This window comes from Eubalaena glacialis, chromosome 3 (assembly GCF_028564815.1).
Source record: "Eubalaena glacialis isolate mEubGla1 chromosome 3, mEubGla1.1.hap2.+ XY, whole genome shotgun sequence".
NCBI classification, from domain to species: domain Eukaryota; kingdom Metazoa; phylum Chordata; class Mammalia; order Artiodactyla; family Balaenidae; genus Eubalaena; species Eubalaena glacialis.
The window spans coordinates 88,623,136-88,646,746 of NC_083718.1; the positions used below are offsets into that span (position 1 = coordinate 88,623,136).

The 23,611-nt window shown below is 40.2% G+C and overlaps 1 protein-coding gene across 3 annotated transcripts in view; it reads right to left on the reverse strand.

Moving 5' to 3' along the window:
* The window catches only part of PDE4DIP (phosphodiesterase 4D interacting protein), a 204,184-nt gene that overhangs the window by 167,459 nt on the left and 13,114 nt on the right, over positions 1-23,611 (reverse strand). The window contains exons 1-2 of one of the 3 annotated variants that reach the window (XM_061183602.1): positions 8,372-8,547; positions 8,163-8,237 (exon numbers count right to left, since the gene is read on the reverse strand). The exons of 1 other annotated variant lie outside the window; for it this stretch is intronic. In XM_061183602.1, coding sequence (XP_061039585.1) covers positions 8,163-8,182 — 20 coding nt within the window. In that variant the 5' untranslated portion in view covers positions 8,183-8,237; positions 8,372-8,547. Of the gene's footprint in view, positions 1-8,162; positions 8,548-23,611 lie in introns of those variants that run through there. One more of the 3 variants, XM_061183609.1, reaches the window with a different exon arrangement.

The following is a 23,611-nucleotide window of genomic DNA, read 5'->3' on the forward strand; positions in this document are numbered from 1 at the left end:
GTGATAAGGTAAACTGAATATTCAGAAAGAATGAAGAGATGGAGGACTTGACCTTGTGGTCAGGGAATATAATTTCAGTGTTAAGGATCCTAAGGATAGAGAACTTGGAGTGAGGATGAGTTACAAAGGATGGGCTGTGTTCATGGGGTGCTGAAGTGAATTAGAGTTAAGGAACTGTGAGGTCAAGTTACAGCAGTAATATATACTTGTGCATTGTGACCTGTCTAGAATGTCAGCACCCTGAAGGCAGGGTTTTTATATCATTCACCATCAGGTACCCAGCATTTAAGAAGTCTAGATCGTAACAGGAATTTGATGTATATTTCTTAAACAACGAATAAATGCAATTTGAATGTATAATGGCATCAAGATTTGATAACCTGCTGTATCCATTCCATAGTAAAGAGACACCTGCCAAACAGATATTCACATGAGCCTTGCAGGGAATGTTCTCTAGAAAGTTCTTAACTGAGGATCTGCTATGTGCTAGAAATATTGTAAGATACTGAAGATTTAGAGACAAAAGACAGTCCCTTCTTCCAATAAACTTATAGATTATGTAAAATACCAAGTAAACTAACTAACCACATGCAATAACAGAGAAGGCAGAGTGTGCTCTGGCTATAGAGAACATCCAGAAGTAGGTTCCAAAAATAATTCCAAAAGGAGATAATGCTGAAACTAACCTCTAAAGAATAAACAAAGTTATCCTAGCAAAGGCAAGGCTAGGTGTGTAGGCGGGAACAACTGGTATATTAAGGCCCACTCATAATAATTTTAGCTCAGGATGAGTAAAGAGACACCAGCTCCCTAGGTCTGCTGGCAATAACTCTGCCCCCAAGGCACCAATAATCTGGAAATCTATAAATAATGCACAGAAGAATCTTTTCTAAGACCAACTCAGTTCCAAACTTTACATGTTGTCACTTGGTAGAATAAATGTAAATTTCTTTCTGCTATAAAAACATATACTGACTTAGCTTTAAAGCAGCATATAAGGGGTATTATCCATAATCCCATAACCAAATACAGCATCAATTTTTTCCTCTCCTTGCAATAGACATCTTAATATGTATGCAGAATTTTGAAGTAATTTATATCCACTTTTACTTTCTTATATTGAAATTTTCTGTTTATCATTTCAGGAAACACTTTAGGATGGTAACAGAGATTAATAGCAATAGTGAAGCATTTTACTCTGGAGAGGCTAAAAGTTGAGAATGTTGCTACTGATTCACCTGGGATTCTCCTAGGATATGCCATTTTATGTCAGTGTGCCTCCACTTCCCCTTCTGCAATATAGGGACTCAGGTCTTGAAAAAGATATTTAAATGGAATGAAATATCCTTCATTTTAATATGAGTTATATGAGTCTAAACCCTGAGCAATTTGCAATGTATTTTCAAGAACTAGAAGTGTTCGACACAGTTATTCTACTTCTGAACATCTATCATTCAAAAATAATCCCATGGAAGAAGATGCTTTATGCACCTAGAGTTTATCAAGAATTACTTATAATAGTTAAAAACTGGAAACCTAAAGGACTCACTATAGGGTAATGATTAAGTAAGTATTATAATATGACATGACATGTTATTCCATATTATAAATAATAATGTTCCACATTATAAAGTGGAAAATATACTCTCAAACTGTATGAAGTGCTAGAAATTACTCAATTTTCTTTGTCAGTCAGTGCTTTCTATATATCAGCAGTTATTGCTTCTTTACACTCTTCTACCTTGGCCAGGATAAGTAGACACCAGGTGCAGGTTACCTCTTCCCTAGTTGGCCTTGGAAAAGCAAAGGGAGAAAGAAGTTTCTGCAGAATGGAACACGCAGAAAAGGAGATAATGAGATAATGGGGATACTGAGACAGATCAAGGGAAAATGTATTAGAAACTACTAAAATGCTATGAAAAATACAAGTTGTTGTTGTTATAATAAATAGTCTATGACTAGTGAAGTGCTTCAGCCATGAAAAAAAAAGAAAATTCAGATCATGCTTGTCTTGATGATCATAGAGCTCAGAAGATGTCCTGAGACAGAGGAAAACAAGTCCTCAGTGCTTCTGGATGTTTTAAAATAGAATTGGATAGAGCTACCTTGGGTCACCATGACATCTCTTTTATTCTGGACTTTTTCTTCTAACTTTAAATGCTATTTGAATTTTTGCCAGGGACAACTTGTGGAATGTTCTGAGCCCAGTTTGGAACTTTATTTATAGAATAAAATTTCAATTTCTCTGCCCATTTCAATAGGAGCGGTGTCCCAGTGCATCTACTGAATGGATGGATACTCCACACAGCCTTGTATAAATTACCCCTGAGCCACCCAGAATGCAGAGGGCCCTGTGATGAGGGTCAGCCAACTTATCCTTTCAGAGACAGAAATAACCACTTCCCAGACTTCTGGTATTTTACATCCAGCCTTAGCATGTAAGCTGCAAGAAGAAGAAGGGGGTCCAGTCTGATCTAGTGTATAGGAAATAAGAAAGTGGGAGTGAAAGCACTGATTGAGATAAATTTCTCAAGCCTAAATCCAAGTATAGGCCTATTTAAAAGCAGATCAGAGTTGCAAAGGCAGAGATTTTCCTACCCCAAATGCAGAAAATTAATCGCTAGAAGTGCTGAATGTTAAATAGAAAATCCAATGTCCAAACATGTTTCAATTATAGAATTATGAAAAGGAGCATTTTCCTAATAAAAAGCGCCGTATGCAAAGCTGCAGCACCGCTGTAAGCAAAGATACCAGAATCAACCAGACCTTCATGCTCCAACGCCTGCTTAACCTCTCTACCTTCAGCTGCCACATCTATAAAATGGGGAGAAATGCCATCTCTGGTTGTAACTATGCGTTAGTAAACAGGACTCTCTGCTAACTCACCACAAATTCAAAGAGAAATAAATGTCCTTGCTTCCTTTAGGCAGAGAGTTAATACTGAGCAGAATAATTGCAAATAAGCTTTAAAGGGGTATCTTTTAAATGCAATATAACTGGGGTAAATGGGTATTTTGTCCTACTTGAAGGCTACACTCTAACCATGTGGGAGAGGAGAAACAAAATAAAGAATTTTTAAATTTTGAGACCGAATCACTATTTTTCTTGGATGTTACTTCCCTTCTCCAAATGTTCACAGCCATGGCAGGCAAATACAATTAATGCTTGCATTTTATTAAATCAAATTACAGGGTAAGAGAAAACAAAACAAAACAGACTAATTAATTTGCTTTCCTTTCCTAACCTTCAGTCTTAAATGTAGCCCCTAAATAGTTCAAGTTCTCTTTTTCTTGAGTTGTTTGTTCAGGGAAGTTGTATAAGGTTCATATATGATTTATCTGACTTTTATTCAGCTTTCCTATATGCTAGAAACAAGAAAATGTCCATGTAAAAGGGGAGGAGAATTAGTAATGCCTTTTCCAGCATTTAATAGTGTGGCAGGCTGAATAAGCGCTCTCCAAAGAAGTCCACATTCCTAATCTCTGGAACCTGTGACTTTGCCACTTTCAAGGCAAAAGGGACTTTCAGATGTGATTAAGGATTTTGAGACGGTGAGATTATCCTGGAGTACCCCATAGGGCCCAATGTCATCACAAGGGTCCTTGTGAGAGATACACAGGAGAGTCAGAATGAGACAGCAGGAGGTGGGATGAAGGAACAGAGGCTGGAGTGATGCCATTGCTGGAAAGGGACCATGAACCAAGGGATGTGGACAGCCTCTTTAAGCTAGAAAAAGGCAAGGAATGGATTCTCCCCTAGAGCCTCCAGGAGAAACACAGTCCTGCTGACACCTTGATTTTTGCCTAGAAGACCAATTTTCAGACTTCTGACCTCCAGAATTGCAAGATAATAAGTTTACGTTGTTTTAAGCCACTAAATTTGTGGTAATTCATCATAGCAGCGAAAGGAAACTAATACAAACCGGGATTCTGAAACACTCACACTGCTCTAGGGAGTTGCTAGTCCAGATACGTGAATGCTAAACCTTTAGAGCAGCAGAAGCTGTTTGCCTGGTTGATACTAGACTAACGAAGCGAGCAAATCACCTCCATCATCAGGTTCCTCATCACCTTCGTGAGTATATTCCTTTGACAACTCTTTCCTGATTCATGGATATCAGTTCAGTTAGGGACCAAACTAGCTTTTTGTAAGGCCCGTGTATTCATGGGAAATTCGTTATTCCAGAAAAAACCATGCTCTCTCCAAATGATTTAACCAAAGACTCTGGCAACAGTCAGGGAACATCCCTGAGAAAAAATACTCCCATTGACTTGTAGAGGGCAGATGATATACAGCTGGGAGTAGGAGATATTTAAGTTTGAGAACTCAAATACTCAGCACCCTGTCCTTTGTGGGTGGACTGAGCAAGATAAAGGATATGGAGGCTCATGTGAAGAACCCCTCAGAGAGGGGAATTTCCAGAACTGCCAAGAATGAAATTTGGGAATAGAATCATAGTCTGAAACTTATTCATAAGCTTAATCACAGTCAGGATAAGTAGCTGGGTTCAGAAGCAACTCAGAAACCAAGTCACCTACAAGACTCAATTCAAGTGAAGCAACTAAGAAGAATAGGTTTTGGAATTAGATAGTTCCAGGCTATATTTCTTCCTCAGCTGTGTGTGTTACCTGGTCAAATTTTTAATCTAAACTTCAATTTTCTTGTCTTAAAAATGACTATAATAACATTTACTTCAGACCTCATAGGGTTGTGAGGATTAGGTGAAATAAAGTACACAAAGGGATTAACACAAAAGCTAACAAATGCAAGCTTAATATAAATGGCAGCTTTAGAGTTAATTTTTATTCTTTGAATCCCCCAAGCTGTGCTCCTCCACTGTGCTCCCAGAACCGCCAATGCGTATGTCTGCCTTAGCCTCTATTAGAATTATAGACAACAAAGTCAAACCCTCAAAGGCAGAAACCGTCTCTCTCATTCATTGTTTTACTCTTAGCATTCAGCACAGTGCCTCACCTGTATTGGGCTCACATTTAAAATAAATGTTTATGAACTGATCTTAGCTTCCAGTTAGGAAGTATCTGAGACATCAGTTACGATATATGATTACAGGATTTTTCCATCTGTGACCCACTGGGTGGTGAAATAAATTGAGTCACACAAGCATTTTTTTTTTAAAGGAAAAGAATAGGGTGGGGAAAGATCAGAGTACAAAACACATAGTAAGGTTAAGTATTGTTACATGATACATTTGTTTCAGTTACATATGGGAGTGTACTTGGTTGTAATGTAAATACATTTCTTATTGAGGGTAGGGATAGAAAAAAAGTGTGAACATAATGACTCTTCTACTTCAGCAACATTTGTTATTTTCTGTCTTTTTCACTTCAGCCATTCTTTTTTTTTTTTTAATTTATTTTTGGCCACGTTGGGTCTTCGTTGCTGTGTGCAGGCTTTCTCTAGTTACGGTGAGCAGGGGCTACTCTTCGTTGAGGTGCGCGGGCTTCTCATTGCGGTGGCTTCTCTTGTTGCAGAGCATGGGCTCTAGGCGCGTGGGCTTCAGTAGCTGTAGCACACAGTCTCAGTAGTTGTGGCTCGCGGGCTCTAGAGCACAGGCTCAGTAGTTGTGGCACACGGGCTTAGTTGCTCCACGGCATGTGGGATCCTCCTGGACCAGGGCTCGAACCCATGTCCCCTGCATTGGCAGGCAGATTCTTAACTACTGCACCACCAGGGACGTCCCCATTTCAGCCATTCTGATATGTACATAGTGGAATGGCATTGTGGTTCTAATCTACATTTCCCTAATGACCAGTGATGTGGAGCACCTTTACGCTGTATCTCAGCCCTTTGAATATCCTCTTCATAACCACTTTAGAAAATTATTTGGAAGTATCTACAAAAGATGAACATGCATTTCCTATTACCCAGCAATTCTGTGTATTTACCCAAAAGAAATGTGTGCATATGTTCACCAAAAGACATGTACAGGAATGTTCATAGCAACACTATTCATAATAGCCCCAAAGGCTCATTAACAACAGAATGGATAAATACACTTGATATATCTACACACGATAGAATCCTATATAGAAGCAAGAATGAATGAACTACAACTACACACAATGTGGAAGATTTGCACAACGTAAGATTGAGTGAAAGAAGCCAGATACGAAAGAGTACACAGTAGATAATTTCACTTACATAAAGTTCAAAACCAGGCAAAACTAATCTATTGTGTTAAAAGTTAGGATAACCGCATAGCACAGCGAGATCAGCTCTGTGCTTTGTGACCACCTACAGGGGTGGGATAGGGAGGGTGGGAGGGAGGGAGATGCAAGAGGGAAGAGATATGGGAACATATGTATAAGTATAACTGATTCACTTTGTTATAAAGCAGAAACTAACACACCATTGTAAAGCAATTATACTCCAATAAAGATGTTTAAAAAAAATACAATAAAATAAAAAAATAAATAAATTGGAAAAAAAAAGTTAGGATAATCGTTATCCTTGGGGTCATGAGGGCTTCAGGGGTGCTGGTTTTATTCTCTTTTTTGATCTTAGTGCTCATTACATGGGTATACTCAGTTTGTGAAATTAATTGAACTATAAACATATGATTTGTGATTTTTCTAACTTATTTCTGAATTTGTCTGAAATGCCTATATCTAAAGTTCAAACAAGTTAACAAATAATACTTTGTTTTAAGTGTGAAAAACACTGATAGAGAGCAAGAATCCCTGATACACTCACCCTCATTACCATCAAGTGGTCACCTAGTGTTTGCTTGAATAATTATAGGCAAGGTCAGGAAGCTATTTACTGTCCAGGCAGGTCACTTGTGAGAAAGCTTTTCCTTTACAGTAAGCCATAACTTGCATCTTCACAACTTGCTCCAATTTATTGTACTGTCCTCCTAAGAGATTCCAAATCGATCTAATTGACCTAATCCCTCTACCACCAGCTGCTCTTCAAATATTTGAAGGGAGCTACCATATCCATGTCCCCACCCCAAGTCTTTACTTCTCCAGACGAAAGAGCCCCAGGTCCTTTGGTCACCCCTCAGGTATGGTTCTCAGTCCCCTCGTGTCTTTTGATTGCACTTCTTTTATCTAGTGATGCTCGGAACAGAGCACTAGCCTCTAGGAGAGGCCTGTGAAGAGCAGAAAACAGCAAAAAGTAAATCTAGATAGTGAACTTCTTATCAATACCCTCTAATCTTCAATATGCCCTTTCTTCCAAGTTCACATTATACGGTTCTCTCCTGTTGAACAATCAGCTAAGATCCGCCAGGTCTTTTCCAGAGTACTGTTAAGCCCCACATTTACCTTCTGTGTTAGTACAGTCTGCCCTCTGTTAGGACTCAGAACACGCATCTGGCCCCGCTCCAGTTCTCCAAAGCTAAATCTTGGAGATGGAGGCCTACCTGTTACGGAAACACCTCTGAATAGACTTTCCATCACCCTCCCCCCTTAAAAACAAAAATGAAGTCTTTGTCTCAAGACATCATCTCTTATCCTTGAATGAGCCCCATTTTAAAGTATATTGGGGGTGGGGGGAAGCAACGGGGCATGGAGGAAACACAATTCCACCGTGCATCTCCAAAATCTGACCTAAAATCAGCTGTCACCCCGACCTCGACAAAGCCTGAGCAATGACGGGCACCCTGGTTTGTTTCTTTCTCCTTTCCTCTCCCAGCATCAGTTCCAGCTGGAGACTGGAGATGAGCACTGCAGGCTCTGCTCACTCAGTCCGTTGCCTTTGTGTGACTAGTAGAGGTTGAGTAGGAAAACATGTCAGGGTGAGAAGGAATCTGATATTTTTCAAGATAGCTGAAATCAAAGGTATCTCTAAGGAAAGACCTGGGGGAATCCCTCTCATCTGTGGAACAGTTATAAGACAGAGAAACATTTCTACAAAAACTTCCAGGCAGCCTCATTGGATATCTTTAACATCAAGACTAGGTGGAAGGGAGATTCATTAAGCAGGAAAACACCAGAGAACAGAACATGTGCAGGAGGACCAAGAGAAGTAGGCCGGGAATTAGGGAGGGGGAGGCAATCGAAAGAGAAGCTTTCAAAGGCCCCTAGCGGTGAGGGGTGACCTCTCCAAAAGGGCGCAAGGGCAGGGGTGGGGTGTGGTGGAGGGACACCAAATCCGGAACGCGGCGGGGGTCGGGGGGGAAGAAGCAGCTCACCTACCTTGTCCACGCCTGCTCCATTTTCCAGACGCTGTCCTTACTCGCGGGGCGCTCCTCACCCGGGAGTGGAAGCAGCCTGGGAAAATGAGAAGCCTGGCCCACGATCCTCCAGCGCAAAGAACCTTTCCTCCCCAGCTCCCTCTTTCTGTGTCGGCGAAGAGAGAGCTCTGCTCCCCGCTTTTTTAGAAAACCGATTTGACGTGGCCAAACCTTCAGCTAACGGTGCTACGGACACAAGGGAGGGACTGTTCTCAGTAGGAAGCTGGACGTAGAGCGGAGCGGCGCGCGGAGCTGTTTTGGGAGCTGGGGCCAGAGGCAGCCCGCGGTGTGCGCACACACTCCGAGGCTGAGACACGACTGGCTGGCACGAGTTGCTCTGCACCAGCTGAGCTGTCAACCGCGAGGGGAGGCGGGGCTCCCCACAGCCAGTGTGCTGGGGCCGAGCCGGCCCAGGTTGCACGCCGCCGCCTGAACACACCCTTCCTTCTTCCCTGCCTGGATGATGTTGGCAGAGGAGCAGGGAGCTTAGAGGCCTCCATACCCAGCCCTCTGTCCCTCGCCTGTCCCACTGAGGGGCTTTGGAAAAAACCAACCAACTGTCGGGAAAATTTGGAGAGGAAGTCCTTTTGTGTGCCTGCATCACCCCACCCACAGGTAACCTCAGAGCCAGAGCTGGAGTCTAGGAAGGTTTTAGGTGCAATCCTGGGTGAATGCAGATGCAGACACTAAATGATCATAGGACATGATGTTATTTTCTTAGAGATCTGATATGTTAGTGTCACCATTGATGCGGAGACCAAGAACCTTCCTCAGTAAGGGAAGCATCCTTACAAAACCTTGCAGCCTTATTAGCTGCCCCCATCTCAGACATCCTGCTTTTACAGTATTCTCTCTCCCTGGGTTTCAATTTCCCAAGCACAGAGGCTACTGGGCTCTTCCACTAGCTTCAAGAGGGCAGAGGGTTCCTGAACTTCCCAGAATGCTAGAAAAGCTTCAAGACAGTGGCCATCAGGACCTAGGGTCTTCCCTATAACTGTTCTAAGATCATGGAAAAGGGCTCTTTGGAGATGGTGCTGCCTGAGACCCTGTATCATCTATTTATGTAACAAAGTTTAGACATGTCAGACATGCTATAATTAAAAGGCTTACAGCCTTGGAGCTCCTTTTTAGCTCTAAAATAAAAACTTTTTATTAAGTGACATAATCACTGTTATTATTAGCATTACCACTGACCTTTTTTTTTTTTAATTTGCAGAAAGCTTTATAGTGCCCACATGTGGCAATGTTGACTTAGTTGTATTCGTTTCACAGATGATAAAGTTGAGACCAAAAAGGCTGAAGGTCTCTGTTAAGGCTCTGATACAGGCCATCTTCTACATGGTGTGGCCCCGGAGACATGTCCTCTGAAGAAAAGACCAACAAGCCTTCTCTAGAATGAACTGATTCTCTCAGGTATCCTAAGAGTTTAAAACTCAGGAAGGACCCTAGCATGCCTAAGTATTGCTGAGACTGTGGGGAGCCTGTATTCTTGGGGCAAACTATCATTCTGCCTCCCGTCTCTTGGGTTAGTTCCCCTAATTATCAGTACAGAATAAGGGTTGGGAGGGCAGGGTAACATTAAAACATTTGAGAGTTCAGAAGAAATGTCTGAAAGGCCCCTAGTCTAGAACCCCCCAACCTCAACACAACTAGTACCTAAGACCACACTGCTCCTGAGCTTAGAATGTTTCCAGGAAATGTTTTAAGGTCCAGATTGACCTGATTGACAAGGTCAAGCCTGTCCAGATTGACAAGGTCACTTCTCTAGAAAAAATTCTCCTGCTGCCTCTGAAGCCAAAAAAGAAAGAAAGAAAAAAAGGGGGAGCAGGGAGAGTCAGAGTTCCATCTTCCATACTAAAGTTGGTACTATATTTAGTTTTGTCTCAAATCAAATTATGGGCTACTGAGTTTGGAGAGGAACTCTGTCTACAGCCAGACATGTGCTGCATTCAAGAAATTATAGCACTAACTAGATAAACTGTGGAGTCCCAGAAGCGAGGCTAGAAAATATGCTTATTCATTTTAAAAATAACTTGTTTACTAAGTTCATAACACATTCATTGTAAAAGATTTGAAAATTACAGAAAAGTATATAGAAAGTAAATTACCCATAATACCCAGAGATAATCAATGTTAAAAGTTTAATTTCTTTCCAGTCTTTTAAAAATATATCATTTAACCCAAATGCTGACTCTCTCTTACACATATAAGAGTATATTGAAAAAAGAAATTTTTTTGTTTTTAAAATTAAATGTATTGTCAAAAGAACTAACTTTTTGTCTTATATTTTAAAAGAAAATATTCACCCACATATCCACTCCTCCAGCACAACAGTTTAAATTTCTCCATATTCCCTACAATTATTATCCATATATATTACATACCTATTTGTATAGTTACAATTACGTACAGCTTAGACATGTTTATATCCTCTTTTTTCATTTATTAGATATTTGTCCATATTGTTAGAGAATGTTCATATTTATTATTCTAATGATTGTATATTATATAAATCAATATAACCATAGTTTACTTAATAATATTCTATTACTGCATAGTTATGCTGTTTCTAATATTAGACTCTTATAAACAATGCCTTAATGAAGTTTTCCTACCTTCATTATTTTAATCTTTTGAATTATTTCCCTAGTATAACTTCTTAAGGTACAGGAATTTTAGGATAAAAGGACCTTCTAATTTTAACATATTGCACAGCTTCAAGAGCACTAGGATTTATCATTTTAATTTTTCCTTATTTAATAGATAACAAATAACTTAATAGTAATAAGGTATTTTAGATATGTCTATATCTATCTATATAGTATATAAATAATTTAATATCATCTCATTTTACTTTATATTTCTCAGAATACTAACTAGTAAGTAGTATTCCTCTTTTATATGCTTACTTGAAAACCATTATCTGTAGTAGCTAGTCATGAAGTCCTGCTGTGTTGAGTCATTGTATTAGTCATCTTTTTGCTGAAACAATGCTGCTTAACAAAGAGCTCCCAAATATCAGCATTGTACAACAAACATCCAGTTCGACTCAAGGATCTGTGGTTCAGGTATGACTTGGTTGGGCATGGGTTCAAGTCTGTTTCATGTAGCTCTCATTCCAGGACCCCCACTGAAGAAACAGTGGATACCTGGGGAATATTCTTCTCATGGTAGAGTACAGGAGTGTAAGAGAGTTGGCAGAGACTGTGATGTCTCTTAAAATTTCTGCTCAGAATGGACACATTGTCCCTTCTGCCATATTCCATTCCCCAAAGTAAGTCACATGGCCAAGTCCAGAGTCCTTAGTGCAGAAAAGTACACTCTGCCCACAGAGTGCAGAAGGGGTGAGTATTTTGGAACAACAATAAAATCTACCAGTTACTGTCAATTTCCACTGTTGTATTGATCCTTGAAGACAATATTTGTCAAAATGAAGTTTTCATCAACTGGGGTCTCTGAGTGACTCTGATGATCAGTGTTCCTGCTGGCCCAAATTGAACATGTGGAATGAGCAAGAAATACATTTTTGTTGTATTAAGTTACTGAGATTTGGGGACTATTTATTACTGCAGCATAATGTGGTCTATCCTGACACACTTTTTAAAATTTTTTTCATTTCATTTTATTTTTTAACTCATTTTGAGACCAAGGCAGAGAGAAGACTATAGATCCCATGGATCATTATGGTAGAAAGTCACACATCTTCCTTTTTGCATATCTCTCCCAGTTTTCTGGATTAGAACTCAAAGAATCTGGATAGATAATGTTGATAAATTAAACCAGTTAACGTTATTCTTTCCTGAGTACACTGCTTTTGAAATGGTCAATTGATTGTGCTTCAGGAAATGTCTAAATTGATGATAAGGGACAAAAAATAGGAAAGTATCTCTGTCTTCATACTCAGCTCCAAATACTCCAGTGGTACTTTTACCTTCCATTTATTTAGTTTTTTAAATTTCCTTTCTCTTCCTTCTCCCCAGCTGGACTCTGGGTAAAAAGGACTATTGCTCTTTTTTTTTTTTTTTAATTTAATTAATTTATTTTTGGCTGCGTTGCGTCTTCATTGCTGTGCGCGGGCTTTCTCTAGTTGCAGCGAGCGGGGGCTACTCTTTGTTGCGGTGCGTGGGCTTCTCATTGCAGCGTCTTCTCTTGTTGCAGAGCACGGACTATAGGCACGTGGGCTTCAGTAGTTGTGGTGCGTGGGCTCAGTAGTTGTGGCTCGCAGGCTCTAGAGTGCAGGCTCAGTAGTTGTGGCATATGGGCTTAGTTGCTCCGTGGTATGTGGGATCTTCCTGGACCAGGGCTCAAACCCGTGTCCCTTGCATTGGCAGGCAGATTCTTTTTTTTAAATAAATTTATTTACTTATTTATTTTTTGGCTGCGTTGGGTCTTCATTGCTGCACACGGGCTTTCTCTAGTTGTGTTGAGTGGGGGCTACTCTTCATTGCGGTGCGTGGGCTTCTCAATGCGGTGGTTTCTCTTGTTGTGGAGCATGGGCTCTAGGCATGCGGGCTTCAGTAGTTGTGGCAGGAGGGCTCAGTAGTTGTCGCACATGGGCTTAGTTGCTCTGCAGCATGTGGGATCTTCCTGGACCAGGGCTCAAACCCATGTCTCCTGCATTGGCAGGCAGATTCTCAATCACTGCACCACCAGGGAAGCTCAGGACTATTGCTCTTGATATAGATTACTCAATGAACTATAAGGCAATAATAAACATAACCATGTCTAACATATTTTTGCCATATTCTCTTCTAAAAGTGTTATATGTACCAATTCCTTTCATCCTCACAATAACATGATGAGATAGGCTCTAGTTGACTGTGTTTTGTAAGTGACTACTGTGGGACACAGGGAGGTAAAGTATATTGCTTAAGAATACAAAGCTGAGATCTGAAACCAGTCTAGCTCCATAACGTCATGCTTAACCACTCACTATGTGCACTGCTTCCCTGATTTTGACCCCTAACATTCACTGAGACTTAGATAGGAGGATGATGTCTGCAGCGTCTGTCGTTTCACTGCTCACTGCAGTTGGCCCAGCTGACTTGGTTAGTCAGCAGATGTCTCCTTTGTCCCTCACAGCTCCATATCCATCTCTCTAACCTTGGGTTTAAAAAATGTCCTTTGCAGAGAGGAATCATTCTGCAGGCAAGGATAGAGTGTCTGTGGTAAAGATGGCCACAAATTCTTTCCTTCTTCTTCCATTGAGAGATGGAATCTAATTCTCCTCCCCTTTAATCTTGGTTGGCCTTAGACTTAACTGACTATAGAATACAATATAAGGGATGTTCTGGGCCTGCCAGGGCTATTTCAAAAAAAAAAAAAGCCTTGCACCTTCATCCAAGACTCTTGAAGGCACTTGCTTTTGAAGCCCTGAGCTGCCATATAACAAACTCCCATGTTAGAGAAACCATGTGGAGAAGCCCTGACACTACATGGAGATGGGGAGGGTCCTAGTTGAGCCCACCATCTAGCAGTTCCCACCAAGGTGTCTGGCATATGAGTGAAGCAGTCTGGGACCTTCTAGATCAGTTCAGCCATCAGCTGGATGTAATCGAGCAGCTCCAGCTGTGGTTATATGGAGTAAATTTGCCCTGCTGGGTTATGCTAGAATTACTGATCCCTAAAACCATGAGATTTAATAAAATGTTTTTTTGCGTTGAGCCATAAGTTTTGGAGTAGTTTACTAAGTAGCAATAGATAGCGGAACCATATTTGGTACCTGTAAGTGGGTTGTTGCTATAACAAAAACCTAAAACACAGGTGGCAGTGCCTTTGGGACCTGGATGCAGCAGAAGCTGGAAAGACCTCTAGGAGAGGGTTAGTGAAAGCTGGAAGGACACTGAGGAGACTGCTAGGGAGACTGTGAAGGACAGTGAAGAAAGTATTATTGGGGGCTGAAAAAAAATGACCTGTGTTATATACTGGCAGAAATTTAGCAAAACCATTACCCGTGGGAATGTGGAAAATAGAAAATGCACCTAATGAATCGGTAGATCTGGCAAAGGAAATTTTTAGGCAGAATTTCAAACGTACTAACTGGTTGCTTTTAACCACATATGATGAGATATGGATAGAAAAAGATGGGCTAAAAAAAGAAAAGAACCATTCAGTTTTTAAGCAGAATTTAGAGTAAATATAGCCAGGATTTGCTAGATTCAAAAATCAATCTGCTTCTCTCATCTTCAGTTTCTCCAAATAGCAAAAGCTTTCAAAATAAGAAGTAGTCTCAGGGAAAAAAAATCAAATCCAAGATGTAACTATTAGACACATGGTTAAGACCTCAAGAAGGTTTAAGGTGGCACCTCATATACCATTTCAGTTAAACAAAGAGGCCAGTACGAATCTTAAGGGTGTGCCTTTCCACTAGACAAAAGAACTTCTAAAATTTTAACGGCCCACTATTTTACAGCAGCCTCTCAGGCAGCCCAAGGTACAGAAGACCTTGTTTCAGAATAAAAAGTGGTATGTCTTTTGTCTAGGAGACTTGATTATAAATTAGTACAAAAGATGCCCTCAAAGTTTTTAAGCAAATTGTACCAGCAAGAACTGAAAGGGGTTAAGACAGCACAGCATGAAAAGATACCTTTGGACCTTCAACCAGCTACTGAGGGGAAGCAGGCTGAGAAAGTTACCCAACTGCAGAAAAGGACCATTTCTTATGAAAAAAGAAAAATGACTCAAAGAAAAAACCCCAGAGGACAGACCCCAGAAGCCTCCTCTTCACTTGAACTTGATTTAGATGGTGAGATTCTGGACTTCTGAACCGACACAGTAAAAGTTGTGAAACTTCTGGGGGATTTGGGAGGAAGTAAGCAATGCATAGAGTAATGTTTATGGCCAAAAGGTGCAAGAATATCATAGATTAAAGATGGTTGAAAATTCTTCGCTACTTCTCCCATTGAGAGATGGGGTCTAATTCTCCTCCCTTTGAATCTGGGCTGGTTTTAGTGACTTTCTTGACCCATAGAATGTGGCGTGAGGTCATAAATTCTGAGGTTGGGTCAGCTTCCACCTAGGTCTCTTGATATACTGAGCTGCCATGAAAGAAGTCTGATTACCTTGCTGTAGAGACACTGAGGAGAGGTCCGGAGACCACTTGTGAAATATTCAATACAACCCAGCAGTGCACATGAAGGCACCAGGCATCACTCGGATTCTATGCCTGATGTGAGTGAAGTTGTTTTGGGACCTCCAGAGCAGCCTTCAGCTGAATACTACTGAGTGACCCAGTGAATGCCACATGAAGCAGACAAATCGCTCAGCTGAGACCTGTCCAAATTCCTGACCCACAAAAATCACATGATATAATAAAATGGTGTTGTTTGAAGTACATCATTATGCGGAAATAGACAACTGGAGCAATGCCTTAAAATGTACACAATAATTCTGATACATTATTTCATTCATTCATTCAAAAATACTTACTGAGGACAGTTATGTGTCAGGCACTATTCTATATATTAGGGACACAGCAGTTAAAAAAAATAACCAGCAAAGACCCTGTTTTCATGGGGTTTACAGTCTACTGGGATAGACAGACAATAAACAAAGAAATAACTACAATATGCCAGATGGTGATAAGTGCAATGAAGAGAAACCCAGCAGTGTTAAGAGAGCATCCCAGAAAGGCAACTCTCTTTTATAAGTGAGGAAATGGGGCCTTAGAGAGACTAAATGATAGGCCAGTAAGAGAAACAGGTTCCCAGGTACAGTAAAACTGGAGCTTTGTGTGGTGAAAAACTGTCCAATACAGTTCATAAATTCAAATTTGTTATCTGTATTATTAGTGCAACAGAGGAATCTAATTGGCAGAATTGAGGCTTGGATGGATGTACCTGGTTACCCAGGCCATGCAAGTAACCTGGAGAGAAAAGGTTATAAGTACTATATGAATTGAAAGATCTGCCCTTCAGTAGCTGGAGTGGGGCAGGGACTGGGGAGATGTGTGACTCTGGGGACTATACATAGTAAGTGGCAGCTGTGCCTCAGAGCAACAGAAATCAAAACCAGGAAGAGTTTATGAGATATTGGGAAACACTCCTTGGGATAAGCAGAAATACTTGTGATGGGGAAGGGGGCTTTGTAAAATACTTCATTTCCTAAATGAAAAGGTGGGAGTTCAAAGGTAGCTAATGCTCATGAGACTTCATTTATTCCCACAAGCTGATAAAACTCAGGGACAATTTGGTTACCTTAGTTCACTCAATTCAACATTGGTTCAACAAATGCTTACAGAGCATGTGCTAGGCATTGTACTACATGTTTAAAATCTAGTGTGGGAAGTGAGGCAGGCATTCATCAAACCATAGTACCAATCGGATTGTGTAAGTGCTACCATAAAGGTACAAAGAGGAACATAAAGGAGAGAGTGATTAATTAAATCTGATTAGAGAAGGTTTCATAAAGAAGGTAATGTCTGAGTAGGGTCCTGAAGGATGCTAGGGATAAAAAACTTTATCATATGTTAGGATTGCAAAAGACAGTAGTTTTATTAAAAAATTTAAATTTTGATTGGTAGAAGGAGAAATGTTCCCAGTCTCCTCTGAGAGACTGCCTAGGGTCCCATTCATTTGGAAGAGCTGTGCAGCGGAGCTGATGTCACTGGCTAAGGGAGACTTGGGCTCAGATCAGCCCTGTCAATTTCCAGCTTTGTGATTTTGACAAGTTACTTAAACTCTGTGTTTTAGTTTCCTCACTTGTAGAATAAGTGTAATGATAATGACAACCTAATAGGGTAGTTGTGAGAACAAAATGAAATAATACAAGAAAAGTGTTTAATTCATTGCCCAGCACATTTTAAGCATTCAATAAATCACAGCTATTCTTTTGTTAATGTTTGCAAACCAGGCAGGATTCCAACCCTGTATAGAAGTTGTGAATTTTAATTTCAGTTCTGCTCCAAACTGCTCTCTCGGGCTAGGCCAGTGACCCAGATTTTCCATTTCTCAGCTCTCTGATTTTATCATATGAGACCAAGACACTGGCAAGGAAGCTGAATAAGCAGGTTCTCCCACTTCCTGGATGGAGTTCTAGGGACAAAAAAGTGGATATTTCCTCCGTCTTGTATTCTTCCCTTTATCTCAAAACTTCTCCCCCTGTCTTGAGGACTGTGTGTATGTGTGTGTGTGTTTATTCACACTTCACTAGCTAGCCTTGTCTGTCAGCTGTAACAAAAACCTCAAGGAAAGAAATTATGACCAAGCTTTCAGACAGCTGGTGGTAATTTACTCATACAATCCCCTTCCTTTCAATGCCCACTATTTATGTGTATCTGATGTTGGAGGAGGGGGAATCATGCAAGAAATGGGGTATGTAAATTTCTAGGAAAAAGGGGTTAGAACAGTGAAGAAAGACTTGTGTGAATTACCTGGATAATTCTCCTTGCTTTGAACATAGATATTGGGCCTTAAAAATTGAAGGGACTGATGTGAGGGTTAATAAATAAATTTCTGGAACCAGAAACAATACTGGAATAAATTAACAAATAGCTTTCAAGGCATTCATGACAATTTCACCATCACTAAAACCCGAGTCATTTTCCAGGACAGGACAAGCAGCTCCAGTCCAAGGCCAAGGAGCATGTATCAGGCAACCTAGGCCGCTTAAAAAACCCATGGAGATTATAACTAAAGGCAGTGATGATCCTGGTTTCGAGCTCAGATTGGATTCTGAATTAGGAAACATATTGCTAAGGACAAGGCAGCCATACAGCTATGGTCCCTGTCTTTGTTTCTCGTATCATACCATCTACTAGCTTGTCCCCCAATTGATCAAGGTGGATTTTTCTGGCTTTAAAATTCTGGCAGACACTAAGAATCCCTGGTGTTCTGTCTCCTTGATAGATTAGGCTTTATATATATATATACACACATTTATATATATATATATATATTATGTTTCATATAGATGTATCTATATATACATTTTCATGTATATAGACCCAGCTGGCAAGGGTTCAGAAATATTGAGATACAGCCTCAGAAAGCCTCACACAATCAAGAAAAAAATGTTAATGAGAAAAATCCCTCATTTGTATGTGCACTTTTGTTTTCATTTTCACGTTGTATTTATCTACAATGTGAATCAGTTTTTTAAAACTTTCCATTTTGAGAAAAATTAAAAAATTTTTAAACATATGGAAGAGTTGCAAAAATAGTACAATGAAGTTCTACAAATCCTTCACTTGATTCACCAATTGTTAACATTTTGCCACATTTGTTTTCTCTCTCTCCCCCACACTCAATTACTGATGAGCCATATGAAAGATGCAGACACTTCACCCCTAAATATTTCAGTGTGTATCTCCTAAGAATAACTAAAATTATTAAATTACTGTGATTATGTAAAAGAGTATACTAGCTCTCCCAGGTCAGCTTTTGTCACTATTAAACAGAATCTGATTGATGTATTTGCATTGTTACTTAATTAATATCAGGAGCTCTCCCTGGTAGCTATTTGGCTTAAATCTGCACAACCAAGAGGGCTCATCAAAATAATCACTCCAAGGACAAAGGCGAAATATACAACAGAGACAAATTCCCTCTTCTACACTTGGCACTACTGGAAGTAAATTTCTTGGCAGTTTAGAACAGCTGTTTGTCCTTTCTCCAAGCTGGCAAGGGTTCAGAAATATTGAGGTACAGCCCCAGAAAGACTCACACAATCAAGAAAAAATTTTAATGAGAAAAATCCCTCATTTGTATACACACTTTTGTTTTCATTTTCATCTTAGCATATAAGAAGCCAAAATACTGAGCTGTGGAGTTCAATATCAAACATCTGGCAGTCCTAGACAAAAACTGAGCATACCCCAACAGTCCTTTATCCTTGCAAAGTTCACGTGAGTAGAGTGGCCATAAGAGTTAATCCCATTCTAGATCATATCAGTTCAGTAAAAGGACAAACACACCCAACTTTAACCACTATGATTCTTTTCAACTAAAATAATCTTTAAATTAGACAAAAAGTATTTCCCATTTTTAGGCTAGGTCTGTGATATACCAATAGGTATAGAAATACTAGCTGACTCTAAATCGAAGGTTGTGATATAAAGAAAAGAATTATTGCATCTTCTAGTTGTTGGCTTTGGTCAATTCTCAGGAGACAGAGGGAGGGAAAAATCAAGGCCAGAAGTTTCCTGGTACTGATGGGCTGACAACTGGTTCAAGCTTTTGATTCAACTGTGAAGGTGTTCAGGGCTGGACCTAAGGTGAGGGGAGGGAGGTAGTCACCTGTGGTACAAATTTTAAAAGATGTCAGAAGCTCAGTAATCAAGACAAATGCAATATTCAAATGCAATATTTTAAAAAATAAAATTATTGCAAAAAATCCATAATGAACAAAATGTCAAAATCTTAAATAAAGACAGGATCTGCATGTGCGTAATCCTGGCAGTGAGCGCCTTACTCGCTTCACTCTGGTTGGCACCCTGTTGTTCATCCCAGGTGGTGTGACAAGAGCCAAACCGGTACTCTCTAATGCTGTGTTCTGCTGACCTTGTTGGCAACAGCTCTCTGTGTGTAATGAACTGCCAGATATCAGGTGGTACCTTTAAGACACCACAGGGCAAAAGTGACTATATGAGCCAAGGCCAGCTCTTCCAACCTCCTTCCCAAATAGTTTTAAGGCTCAAGGGAATGTTTCTGGGTTTTATAGGGCATCAGGGAGATGATAGAACAGATGAGAAGGGGAGATGGTGGAAGAGGGGAAAAAGAACAGTTTACCTCATGAGTTGCTGCTAATATAACTAGAATGGAATTTTCAAGCACCTATCCTTTTTAAGAAAACCCTGAGCCCTTACTCTCAGTTTGAGGTACCTGCTCACTCAACTCAAAAACCAAATCTGCCTCACCTTTAGTCTTTCTGTCACATGAACTGCAGTTGGCTTTGGAAATCAAAGTAGCCACGCTACCTCCTCCATAAAGGCTGTAATGAATTCCAGCTGCTTAGGAAACTTCATCAAACTGGAGCCTCTCCTTTGGCAAGAGCTGCTCACCCATGAGTACCAGAGCTGATGGTGTGACAGTGCAAACCACCTACAGGTGCCCCTGCTGGCAGAACCTATCTTACGGACTCAGCCTTACAATGTATCTTGTTTGGCCATTAGCTAGGACATGAAAGGTCCAGGTAACCACAGTCACCAACACTCCCCCTACGTATGATCCTACACCTGACCTGCTTCAACATTTATGTTACCTGCCAGGCCTTCTGTAGGCACCAGGCGTTTGCATGTTCCTTCATGTGGCTTGCCTGGTTCCTAGTGGTGAGGCACGGAGGCCTTCCTTCTGCCTCTCTACCTACATCAGCCTCACAAGGACAGCCTGTCTTGCTAGTCTTGGGTCCATTGTACAAATTTTTTTAAAAAAACCTACTCTTTGGGCAGGATGTTAGAGTCATAGCTCTGAACATTAGCCTGGAGAGCTGAACCATTTGCCAGGTTCTTGACAGCTCCTTCACCGAGAGCCAGACTCTGCTTCCAGTTTTCTTTTATGGAAGGCAGGGCCTGACTTTTTAGCTCAGTTTCCAATAGCTTTATTTTTAGGGATTGGGCCTTGCTTCTGGTGCTCCTTGACATCCACAGAGCGAGTAGGGAACTGTCCTGAGAGGACGGGGCAAAGGGAAGGGAAGTCTTGAGGGCCAGCTGAAAAGGAGGGAGGTGAAAGTCTTTTAAGTTTCACTGAAGCAAGGAAAAGAGTAAACAGCTGCAGCCACTGCAGAGCTGAAGTTGAAGGCTGAGAAAAACTAGCCCCTGTGTCAAACTAGAAGAGTAAAAAGAGGGTATGAAATTTAGAGATACATCAAAATTTGGCATTGCCATTGAGCCAAAATCTGCTATTTGGCTTTGGCTTTGGCAAACCCAACAACTGAATGCTAACTTCATATTGTTTTTTACATCTTACATCTCTGAACTTGTGCTCATGTGGGTTCCCATAATAGATAATCAGCATAACATGCCGGTAGTACAAATAAAGTATGCCATCTAGATTTTTGTTAATATCTGAACAATCACTCTCAGATACAAGTAAGTATTCAAGATATTATTTGGAGTGAAAACCTCCCTATATGATTTACATGTTGAAATTCTGGTAATCCTTCAAACATAAAATTTTAGTTATTACTTCAAGAGTGAAATGATGCAACAATGAAAAATGATTGTGAAAGTTAATAATTTAAAAATCAATAGTTATTACTTTTATTAATAACATTAATATCACTATTAATAGTTATTTAAACTGCATATATTCCCCCAGTTTCTGGCTCTCCCAAGCCCTGACCAGTCTGAAAGCAGCTTTGCTAATTTATATTAGAAACTAAACTACATGTACAGCATGGTCTCCCAATAGGTTACCTAAGGCAGAGCTCCCCAACCAGTCCCCCTCTTTTGCTGCAAACAGGTTACACTGTCTACCCAGAAATCAATTCCCTCAACCCTAAGGCATCCAAGAAGACAGCCAGAGCTGGTCACTGCCAGCAATACCTTCCAGGGATGCTTGGAGAGCTGACTGAGCTAGCAGAGTCTGAGGTTTTTATTGTTCTGAAGATACGGTCAAAAATCTTTAACGAGACATACATAGCTTGGCATAGTCTTTAGCCTCAGCTCTGGTTATACTCCTCCTTGATTTTTGTGCTTGATTTGTAATAGTCTCATTCTAGAAGGAAGGAAGGAAGGGAAGGAATAAATACCGTTGTTCCTCTAATTTCCAGGAGTTCAGGTAATGGATGCAGACTGTGGTAGCCAGTCTCTAAGAGGGCCCTCAATAATCCTTGGTAATCACACTCTTGGTATTGGAAAGAGATTTATTATAAGTGATTGGCTCATGTTATTATGGAAGCTGGAAACCCAGGAAATTCGATGGTGTTGTTCTAAGATCTAGAGGGTCCACTGTATAAGTCCCAGTCTGAGGTCAAAAGACTAATATCCCAGCTCAGTAGTTAGGCAGAGAGAGAGAACAAATTCTCCCTTCCTCCATCTTTTTGTTCTATTTAGGTCCTCAGTGGATTGGATGGTGCCTATCCACATTGGGGAGGGCAATCTGCTTTACTCAGTCTACTAATTTCAAATGCTAATTACATCTGGAAACACCCTGACATATTCACTTAGAAATAATGTTTAGCCAGACATCTGGGCACCTTGTGATCCAGTCAAGTTGACACATAAAATTAACCATCACAGTCCCTAAGTTTTGGGGTAATTTTCTATGCAGCAATAGATAACTGATACACAGATTCCTGAACCTTCCCTCAATCCAAGGTCATGCTGTAGAGTTAGAGATCCAGCCCTCCCACTCACAAAGAAGCTATTCTCTTTACAGTAAAGAAGGACAAGGAATTCAGAGCATTTATTTAAGGCTGCACAACTGGGAAGTAGATTTATGGTGAAAATGAAGGGAATGATAAGTAGTACTTTTGTAGGACCATTCTGTAGAATATACTGCCTAAGCATTCTCTTTCCAGATGTGCTTTTAATTACTACCAAGAACATTTTATTTTCTTTTAGAAGATATGTGAAATCCATGAAGTGCCTTCTTATTGAAATAACAACAAAGCTGTACATTTTAGTTTCAATATTTAGTTGGAGATTCCAAAGTCAAGATTTATATAGCAATGAGGCACAAAAGATATTATAGATTGGAATATTACGGAGACTAAAAGGATACCAAAACATGGTATTGTTTCTGTTTGTATACTAAGATCACTTGTTCATGTTGACAATTCTATTATTGGTTCCACTTTCTCTGGGTGAATGTTGTATGGTTAAATGTGGGTGTGCATGAGCACACACACAGTGGAGAAAAGCCCCCCACATGTGCCCACTGTTCTGGGCAGTGAGCCCAGTTTGCTTTAAGTCTTTGTTATTTGCACAGTGTCCCAGATTCTCTTTTGAAATGTGCAATTCACCTAATTTTATTAACCTGAATATGGAGCTATCTGATGCTTTTTTGATAGACTCTCACTCATGTCTAGGTACACTTCCTTTTGTTTTAAACAGGTCATTCATTTCTCTGTGTTGACCTTCAGGCATTTTGCCATGTGAATTGAAAGCAAATCCTCACAAGGTCAGATTTTAGTAATGCAGTTTATTATTTTAAAACAGATGACATTTCACGCTTGTTATGCTAATTTGGAGACCAAACCATTTTTTCGTCTAAGCTCTATCAAAGGCTTTTTGTTGCTTTTGTTTGTTTTGATTTGTATTTTAAGGAAAAGCAGATCTAGGGCCATTAAAAGGAAAAAGAATTTAAAGCATACAAGATGAAGAAAAACAATGACTCTAATGCACATGAAACAAAAATTTAGCACCTGCCAATTGAGCACCACCTCTACCACTTCATAACTGTGTGATCTTGTCAAATCATTTAAGCTTTCTAAAAAAGCAGGGATAATAATAGCATCTTTCTCACAGAATTG